Source organism: Brassica napus, chromosome C5, assembly GCF_020379485.1.
Source record: "Brassica napus cultivar Da-Ae chromosome C5, Da-Ae, whole genome shotgun sequence".
Lineage (NCBI taxonomy): Eukaryota > Viridiplantae > Streptophyta > Magnoliopsida > Brassicales > Brassicaceae > Brassica > Brassica napus.
Window position 1 is genome coordinate 29,188,748 of NC_063448.1, and position 10,474 is coordinate 29,199,221.

At 45.8% G+C, this 10,474-nt stretch overlaps 2 protein-coding genes across 2 annotated transcripts; both read left to right on the forward strand.

Annotated features, from left to right (window-relative positions):
* The first annotated feature begins 842 nt into the window (after positions 1-842).
* On the forward strand, positions 843-1,637 carry LOC106453814. The gene is made up of 2 exons (XM_013896020.2): positions 843-1,040; positions 1,164-1,637. The coding sequence occupies exons 1-2, from the start codon at positions 843-845 to the stop codon at positions 1,635-1,637; spliced, it is 672 nt and encodes a 223-aa protein (XP_013751474.2).
* A 1,069-nt stretch (positions 1,638-2,706) lies between these two features.
* LOC106453815 lies at positions 2,707-4,371 on the forward strand. The gene has a single exon (XM_013896021.1). It carries the CDS (start codon positions 2,707-2,709, stop codon positions 4,369-4,371), a length of 1,665 nt encoding a protein of 554 aa, XP_013751475.1.
* The last annotated feature ends 6,103 nt before the right edge of the window (positions 4,372-10,474 follow it).

Sequence of the window (10,474 nt, forward strand, 5' to 3'; positions counted from 1 at the left end):
GCACCTGACGGAGCAACAAAAGCAGAGCTCCTATGGTCGCTTACCTTCACCAGATGTTCTCCAAGAGGCTCGATGCCATGCACCCAAGAGTAGCTCCCCCCATCCGGAAGAGCAACCCCGACTCTTATGCCGATACTCCTTTCACGGATGAGATCACCTTGATCGAGATGCCCAGGAAATTCTCCTTTCCCAGCATAAAGGTGTATGACGGCACCACAGATCCGGATGACCACGTCGCCCAATACAGACAAAGGATGCTCGCCATAGCACTCCCAAAGGACTGGCGCGAAGCTACCATGTGCAAAGGATTCGGCTCCACCCTGACCGGATCCACGCTGCAATGGTACATCAACCTACCCTCCAGGTCCATAGCCTCCTTCGCGATTCTCAGTGATAAGTTCGTGGAACAATTCGCCAGCAGCAGGGACCTGGAAAAAACATCTGATGGCCTCTACGAAATCCTCCAGCATCGGGTGTAACCCCTACGAGGCTACATAGACCGCTTCAATCAACAGAAGGTGGCTATTCCCGAATGCAGCATCCCCACTGTTATCTTTGCCTTCGAAAGAGGCCTGCTCCCCGACTGGGACCTTTATAAGGAGTTAACCAAATACCAGTGCAAAACCATGGAAGACGTCCTATCACGAGCCTGGGCGCATGTAAAATGGGAGGAAGATGTCGCCAGCCGTGCTAAGGCGCAACAAAAGCAAGATCCCAAGATGATCATATCAGACCGAATCGAGCGAGACGAGAAACCTTCTCAAAGACCAGCCAGGGACTCCGGAAATCGAAACCGGGGCAGATACCAGAACCGGCCGATCGAGTAGGCAAAAGGGATGCCAATGTCCACATGGCCATACATCTTTCACCTCTCCGTCTCAACGCCGGAGCTAATCAATGTTCTGAGGCAGATGGGCCAACAGGTCAAGTGGCCTCAGAAGATGAAAGCACCCGACTCTTTCCTGAACCCTGGTTTCTGGTGCGACTTCGACCGAGACCACGGTCACAAAACGGAGGACTGCGTCGCACTGAAGATCGAGGTCAACGAGTTGCTTAAGAAAGGACACCTCAGGGAGTTCCTTTCTAAGAAGGCCAAGAGCCATCTACGCAAGGAGACAACATGAAAGCCCACTGAAGCTGATCCCGTCTAGCCAACTCGACAGGACCGAGTGATTGATGTCATATCGGGCGGTTCGGAGATCAGCGGCATAACCCACACAGCCGCGAAGAAAAGCACTTGGAACACCAAGCACGGCCTAGAGGCAGCCAAGCCAAAACGCCTGCTCGGAGGTACGGACAAAATAAGTTTCACGGCCAAGGAGCAGGAGAAATTTCTCACTCCACATCATGACGCCCTGGTCATATCGCTTATTGTAGCGAACTGCCTGGTGAAAAGGATACTGGTAGATAATGGAAGCTCCGGCAACATCATCTTTCAGGCCGCATACAAGGATCTGGGGCTTGAGGAAAGCGCTCTAAATAAGAGGATAACCCAACTTATAGGGTTCAGCGGAGAAATCAAACAAACCGCCAGAGAGGTGACCCTCCCTGTATACGCTGAAGGGATCAACATGCCAACCAAGTTCCTTATTGTTGACTGCGACTCGTCCTACAATATGATCCTAGGACGACCCTAGATTCATGGCATGGGAGCCGTCCCTTCGACTCTTCACCAGATGGTGAAATTCCGTACACCCTGGGGCATAAAGGCGATCAGAGGGGATCAATAGTATTCCCGCTCCTGTTACCAGACTACTCTGAAGGGAAAAACCAAGGTCGTATAGCAATTACAGAGTAATCCTCCGGCTCATCACACCGAGGAACCGGAGGTAGAGGAAATCAACGACGTGCCATTAACCGAAGGAGATCAGACCCGACATCTCAAGATCAGCTCCAAGCTGACTGAAGGATTGAGGAGGAGATTAATAGACTTCCTGGGATCGTCCCGGAGATCATCATGCACAAGCTGCAGGCGGATCCCCTACATCAACCAGTCAGACAAAAGAGAAGGAAGTTTTACCCCTAAAGGGACGCAATCATCAACGATGAAATCAAAAGCCTGCTTGGCGCGGGGTTTATTCGTGAGGTGCAATATCCGGAATGGCTAGCCAATGTCGTCGTAGTGAAGAAAAAGAACGGGAAGTGAAAAGTTTGCATAGACTTCACGGACCTCAACAAGTCCTGTCCAAAGGACCCCTTTCCCTTACCTCATATCGACAAGCTGGTCGATGCCACCGCGGGGCATCAGCTAATGAGCTTCATGGATGCATTCTCCGGCTACAATCAAATACTTATGCATCCAGAAGACCAGGAGAAAACATCATTCATGACGTCCAGAGGGATCTACTGCTACAAGGTTATGCCCTTCGGCCCAAAGAACGCAAGATCAACCTACCAGCGACTGGTGAACATGATGTTTGCGGACAAGATAGGGCGAACCATGTAGGTCTGCATCGACGACATGCTGGTCAAGTCCCTAGAGGCTGAGGACCACATATCTCATCTGCAGCAAGCCTTCTCTACCCTCCGGAAGTATGAGATGAAGCTCAACCCAGCTAAATGCTCATTCGGGGTCAGTTCTGGCAAGTTCATTGTGTACATTGTAACCCACCGGGGCATCGAAGCCAACCCAGAGCAAATCAGGGCCATTCATTCAATCCCTTCCCCGAAGAACGTCAAAGAGGTCCAAAAAAGCTAACATGAAGAATGGCGGCCTTGAGCAGATTCATCTCCGGACTCTCCGACAAATATCACGCCTTCTTCAGAACCCTCAAAAATCCAAAGGACTTCCAGTGGACAGAAGAGTGCGAATCCGCTCTCCATAAGCTAAAGGCGCATCTCACCACTCCTCCTCACCTATCCAAGCCACTACTCGGTGCGGTCTTGCTGTTATATCTAGCAGTCTCGGAACACGCCGTAAGCGTCGTCCTAATACGCGAGGAGGGAAGCAAGCATCTACCAATCTACTACGTAAGCAAGGCTCTCCTGGATGCGGACACCCGCTATTGCCATCTAGAGAAACTGGCCTTAGCTCGTAAGCTACGACCCTACTTCCAGGCTCACCCAATCGTGGCCGTCACCTCCTTCCCTATAAAGTTGGTTCTCCACAAACCCAAAGTCTCCGAACGCCTAGCTAAATGGGCTTTGGAATTAGGGGAGTACGACGTAATCTTTCGACCTGCCACAGCTTTAAAGTCACAGGTCCTAGCAGACTTCGTGGCTGAATTCTCCCCAGCTTTACTCCCAGCTTTGGAGCAAGAAGTATGCCTTCGAAGCGAAACCAATGAAGAGGGAGAATGGATCCTGCACGTTGATGGATCCAGCAACGTTAGAGGAGCCGGATTGGGAATAGTGCTTACCTCGCTGACAGGGAACACGGCCTCAAGGGCCATGAGATGCAACTTCAAAGCAACCAACAACGAAAGCGAGTACGAGGCCCTAATCGCAGGACTAACTCTCACCCATCAAATGGGGGCTGAAAAAATCCAGGTCTTCGGCGACTCCCAGCTAATAATCAACCAAGTACAGGGAGAGTACCAAGCTAAAGACGACAGCATGATCCAATATCTGGCAGTCGCCCAGCGGCTGATCAAGAAGTTCAAGAGTTGCAAGCTCACTCAAATCCCCCGAAAACAAAACTCACAAGCCGATGCCCTGGCTAATTTGGGGTCCGCTCTCGAAACACACAGCCAGATGAGCATACCCTTGCTTGTGCTTCAATGGCCAACCACCCTGGAGGAACCCCCGTCAGAGGAGGTCTCCGCTGTCGAAGAAGGCGAAACCTGGATGACCCCCCTAGTCCGGTATCTAGAGACTGACATTCTCCCGGAAAATAGTAACGAGGCCAGAAAAATTATGAAGCAAGCCGTAAGGTACTGTATCTCTCAGAAGAAGCTATACCGGAGATCCTTCTCTCGCCCGTACCTAAGGTGTGCCACACCTCGAGAAGCCGCTGGAATCCTTGTAGAACTACATGAAGGAGATTGTGGATCCCACTCTAGCGGTAGAAACCTAGTGCTCAGAGCCAGAAGGGCAGGTTACTACTGGCCCACGATGGCCGCCGACGCCGACATACAAACCAAACACTGCGACCAGTGTCAGAGGCACGCTCCAGTTTCTAAGCTTCCTCCGGAGAACCTCAAGTCCATAAGTTCACCGTGGCCCTTCAGAAAGTGGGGCATGGACATAGTAGGGAAATTTCCTATGGTGCCGGGGCAGAAGGTCTTCCTTCTGGTAGTCACTGACTACTTCTCCAAATGGGTCAAAGCAGAAGCACTCAGTCGGACAACAGACCTCCAGATCCTCAAATTCCTGTGGACCTACGTAATCACTCGGTTCGGGGTCCCCCACGAGATCGTCACCGACAATTGACCCCAGTTCACGAGCCACAACTTCAAGGAGTTCTGCAAGGACTGGGGCATAAAGCTCACCTTCGCCACACCCCAACACCCCCAGTCTAACGGACAAGCCGAGTCCACAAACACAACCATGGTCAACATGCTTAAAAAGCGACTAAAGGGCTCTCACGAGAAGTGGGCGGAAGAACTACACGGATTCCTCTGGGCCTATCGGACCACTTCCAAAACAGTGACAGGAGAAACTCGCTACTCGCTAGTCTACGGTTCTGAGGCCATAATACTCACAGAGATGCTTGTGAGAACAACGGTCTCAGGGTCTACCTCTCAGAAGGAGAACACCGAGCTGATGGCGCTGAGCCTCGACCTACTCAACGAAAAAAGAGAGGCCGTTTGGCAAAGAAACTGGTCCTACCAGCAAGACATCACCAGGACGTACAACAAGAAAGTCAGAACCATGACCTTCCAGCAAGGGGATTGGGTTCTACGACAAGAAGAAAAAACAACAGGAAAACTCACCCCCGGGTGGGAAGGACCCTATAAGGTCATTGAGGAGCGGAGAGCTGGTGCCTACATGCTGCAAGATAGCAAAGGTAAAATACAACCCAACTGCTGGAACGCCATGCACCTCAAAGCCTATCATTTTTAATACGGTCCCCGGACCATGATTTCTATTATACTACTATATACTATTTAAGCATTATGATATCCTACTCCTATGTATGCTAAACGTCTCCGCACAAAGCTTATAATAAAATAGTTCCGACTATAAAGGCAGAGGAGAAATCATTATACTTAAAGGGGCATACGAGCTGGATCAGGCCTCAAGAGACCTCCGATCCTGGCCAATCCTTGCAAAAAGTGGCACGGCCACAGTGGCACATCCACAAAATCAAAACGGGTATGGGCTGCAACCATCATGTAAGCAAGAGAAAAATGCAGCAGTGTGTGTGTGTGTGACGTCAGAGATTGGAAGAAGCTCTCACACGATTTACATCTGTTCGGATCCAACTGCTGCGGAGACGTTCGTATCAAAGAAAAGTTTATCCTGTAGATTAAGGTACTATGTGGTTAAACAGTCTACTCTCTTCTTATATTCTAAATAAAAACCTCATAAACTAATTTTAGTGGTTTTATCTTTGTTTTTATTGCAGTTATCTGCTGGGCAAGGTTTACCAACCACTCACTTGAAACCAGTATGATCTCTTTCGTGTTGATCATACAAGGTATGTTGCTAACCTGAGCTTTTTACATTTTTCGGAGAGTAAATGTAATGAAAAGAAATTAACCAATCCCTAACACAATAATCAATCTCCTCTCTTTTCGTAACCAACTTGACTCACTTTCTTATAAAACCCTTAACTTACTATACTCCAAAACCAGACATCCTTCGTCATTGTTCCCTCTCTAACTTAGAAACTAGAAATCAAAACATATTTAATAAAAAAAAAAGTTTCTTTGGCTGGTTATTATTGTCTTCATGATTTTCAGCTTCTTTCTTTTCCCATGAATACAGACTCCATTGGGTTAGTTCCAACCGCATATGCTTCTAAAAGTCTCATTGATTGGGCTTCTGATAAGGTTTCAAGTTGGGACACCAGTTGTAAGTATACACCTAAACCCCCAAGAAAGTTTTCACTTCAATTTTTTTTTTATTTGTGCTTTTTGATTGGTTCATGGGTTAAAAGAATTAAGTACTAGAAAGATTCGACTATGTGAGCTAAAACTCATGGGAAAAAAGTTTCAGTGAATTAAATGCTGCTGGGTTGGGTTGAAGATGTGATCTAGGATCGGGAATCTTTGATTACAGAGCTCGACTTTGTTAATAGGATATTATGCAGAAGCGAAGATCAAAAAGGTACTACACTATTGTGATTTAGTAGAATCAACATCTTAATATTAATGTTATCAAACTTCAATTAATAATGGTAAGTTTTATGGTATTTTGTTTATTTATGAATGAATATTATTCTGATTATCCTAAACTTTTTCTTTACCATGTCACTGAAGCTTGCTATTGAGAGCTAGAAGAAAAAAGCAGAGAGGCAGAGCTAGAGAGAATTGCGAGGCTGAAGCACCCAAAATGATAGACTATGGATTTGACTCATTTTCATCTATAGTGTATAGGTGTTTTTACTAATAATTATTATATTATAGAGTCTAGTTATTATATTTATAAGATCAGGAGTGTTTTGGAGATAAGTGATGATTTTGGAGCATTTTGGAGATATTTGGAGTAAGCACCCGAGATGACCATCGAGATCGACAATCGGTCGATATTGGAGAGGAATAATCGATCGATACGCATGACTTGGTATCGATCCACAGCGAAGCGCGCAGAAAGCCCGTTTGGTCACAGCCGACTTGAAGCCCAAGACTTCACCATTTTACAAGATTACCCCTGGCGAGTTTTACCCTAATTATATAAGCTTTGCCGCCATGTTAGAGGCAAAGTGTGCTTTTCATTGTTTTACTATTTTTCACAGCAAAGGTTTTTAGGATTTTGATAGATTGGAGAGAAGATCCAAAGTTATAATTTGTGATTGGAACTCCATTGATATCTATTAAATATTCTAATGAAGTTTTAATACTTAACTGCTGTTATGAATTGCTTAGCTATGTTTGAGTAGTTCCATTGTTAGATATTAGGGTTTAAATAGGTTAGGAGGGATTAGCCCCAACTATAGATTGCTGAGTTGTGATAATCATCTTTAGGATTGTTCATTAATGCATGTGTCTAGATTAGCTACCTAGAACCTGCCCTTGGATTGATTGATAAAAGCAAAAGCTTTATTCTCATCCTGAAAACATTCTAATATAACTATGTTTCTTGCTATCAGCAAGGCGAGAGCTAATCTAGTGAGCTTAGTAAGCCTTCATTCAACCTGCACATAAATCTTGACTAGAGCGCGTCGATCGATATCACACTTGAATAATCGATCGACGGTGCAAAAGGTGTATCGATCGATATCCCATTGGATCAATCGATCGACTCTTTCTATTGATCAATATAACGAGAGCTGAGATCATAGATCTAGTTAATAGACAAGTCAATACATGCGAAAGCTGATTGACTAGTTGATCAAAGTAGTTGACCTTTACATTATCATGCATGCAACTCATTAGGCATCTGTAGGATTATAATCCCAATTTTCCTGAATAAAAACCCTAAGTCTAACTATTTCCTTTTTAAGCACCAAAACCCCAAACCTACTATTGAACAAGTGTTACTATTGAACAAACACTTGTTTAATATAAAACTGCAATTTACATTTAAAACTCTAAAAACAATCTTACTTAACAAATCATATTTGAATCCTTAGGTTCCCTAGCTCCCTGTGAATTCGATCCCTAGGTACTACAACTCGACCTCTTATTTGAGAGAGTATAAATCACTCCTTAGGGTAATTTGAGTGGTATCAAATTTGGCGCCGTTGCCGGAGAGCTTTGATCGCCTATTTTTTTTTCTAATTTTTGTTAAGTTTCTGACATAAATTTTTCTTGGATTTTCAGTTACATGCCCAGCAGTACCAGAAGTAACAAGAAAACTCAACTGCTATTCTCACCAGATCCTGCAAGTTTGGAACGTTCGATCCGCAAAGAAGCGCGCTCCTTATCGATCGACAACAACACTTCTGTGTCGCTCGATTCTGCTCAACCACCGTCAACCCAGACACCAGTCCCGTCGACCGATTCTCGCTCACCCCTGTCGACCGACAACATAGACCTTCCGTCGACCGACATCATCCACCCGACATCGATCGACATTCCATTTCAGACATCGATTGATACTGAGCCGCGAAACATGGTTGCACCTTTGATACTTGTACGTGACAACAATGGAGACCTGCATGACTAAGAGGGTCATCTGCGTAATGCAGCAGGTCAAAGGATAGATGCTCAGGGGGCTACAATCCCTGAGCCTGATGCTACTGCTACAGGTTCTACTTTACCTGTAGATGAAGCTGCGTAACCCAAAACGTTGGCTGATTACAACCGTCCAGATCAATACTACACCAACAGATCAGCCATCCTTCCTCCCACCATTGAGATGGATTTTGAGTTGAAAGCGCAGTACTACACACTTGTGGGACAGCTACCCTACCATGGATTATCCCACGAGCATCCTATGGACCATCTGGAGAGGTTCGAGGATCTGATTTTTGCTATTAGAGTCGAGGGAGTCTCTGAGGACTACCTGTTATGCAAGCTCTTCAGGTACTCACTTGCTAGAGAAGCTCTGCATTGGCTCAAGCAGTTACAACCAGGATCTCTTAAATCCTGGAGTGACATCAAGAATGCATTCTTATGCAATTTCTTTGATGAAACGCGTGCTGAAGACTTGAGGAGCAAGATTGCTACATTCATTCAGGAGCCTGCAGAATCATTCAGAGGTTCTTGGATCAGATTCAAGCCTTACCAGAGAGACTGTCCACACTATGGATTCAATGAAGTACAACTGCTCAGTACTTTCTACAGAGGCATCACAGTGCAGTACCAGATGGCTCTTGATGCTTCCAGCAATGGAAAGTTCAATACCAGGATCCAGAAGAGGCAGTCAAGGTTATTGAAAACCTAGCATCCATCAGCAACACTAAGAACACTGATTTTGAGAGGAAAATATCTGCCACCATCCTTGGGAACGATCAGATGGATGAGGTGAAGGCAAAACTGGACAGTGTTCACAAGCTTCTCAGGAAGCAGGTCAGGTTTGTTGAAGATGCAGAAGCAGTAGAGGGTAGAGCAGAAGAAGAAGAAGTGAACTACATTGGTGGAGCTGGATTCCAAGGTTCTAGAAACCAGGGTGGAAACAGAAATTCCTATGGAAATAGGAGTAACTTCAACCAAAATTCACAGTACCAGAAACCCTACAACAACAGCTACAGCAACAACAAGAATTTTGGAAGTTCCTACTACCAGAAGCCACCTCCGCCTACTCAAGATAACAAGATTGAAGAGATGCTCGATAGGGTTCTTGAGGCACAACAGCGAATGACAGTAGACTTCAATGGGAAGAAAGATTCTGTTTACACCAACCTGAACACAAAGTTTGAGACTTTGAGCACTCATGTGAAGAAGAAGGAGATGCAGGTTGTGCAAATAGGAGATGCTATTAGGAGGAAGAAAGTTTCAACAAGAGGAGTAGGGGATGATGTGATGAAAAACTACGTGAATGCCATCATTGAGGATGACTTTTGGCAAGTGGTGAAGGAAGAGAAGCTGCAAGAAGGTGATTTCGAGGTAGAAATTCTGATGAGTTTCGGCTGATCACATTGGTGTCGATCGATGCCAGACACCGAACATCGATCGATATACACCAACAAAAATCGATCGACAGGAACTCCATAGCATCGATCGACAACGCCTACGGAGTCAACCGCATCTTGAAATGCCGTGAAAATTCTAACTCATGAGGAGTTCGCGGCAAAACACCCACATCCGCCCAGCCCTGATAACGTCTGAATCGATCGACATGCCAATAGCAACATTGACCGACAAACAGAGGCCAATATCAATCGACATCCATCACCACCTATCGATCGACGAGCCCATATTATATACCGAGTGCAGATGCTGAAGATAGATGTTGCACGACTTAACGCACTCAGGCCCAAACCCAAACCTTCAGAACACCCACCAGAGACTGCCAGGACACCTTCAGAGATGGAGAGGATCCTATGGAAGAGGATAGGGTTTCTACTGGAAGAACCCTAAGGAGAAGAAATGAAAAAGTGGCGAAACATCTGAAGAGGGGGGCTAATGATAAGGAAAAGGAAAATTTCCACAAGAGAGTCTTCAGGATTCCTATAGATAAGCCATTCGAGTATGCTTATTACACCCACAGATTGTGGATGTTCTTCAGAGAAACCAGAGAGAAAGAAGAAGACATCATGAGAATATTTTGTGAAGCTAGAGAAAAGATGAGGATGAGGATTACATTGAAGAACAAGAGTGATCCTGGGCAATTTGCAATACCATGCCCGGTGAAGGGTATTGAATTCCCACATGCCTTGTGCGACACAGGAGCATCAGTCAGCATCCTACCTAGGGTTATGGCAGACCATCTGGGTCTGCAGATGGAGCCTTCGCAAGAATTGTTCACTTTTGTGGATTGTTCC

What these genes read in the sequence shown, in the direction of transcription:
- LOC106453814 (XM_013896020.2), top strand. Translation starts at nt 843, where the DNA reads ATGTCCACATGGCCATACATCTTTCACCTCTCCGTCTCAACGCCGGAG. An exon ending in GCGTCGCACTGAAGATCGAG is followed by an intron (nt 1,041 to 1,163) that starts GTCAACGAGTTG and finishes CCAACTCGACAG; the next exon opens with GACCGAGTGATTGATGTCAT.
- LOC106453815 (XM_013896021.1), top strand. Translation starts at nt 2,707, where the DNA reads ATGGCGGCCTTGAGCAGATTCATCTCCGGACTCTCCGACAAATATCAC.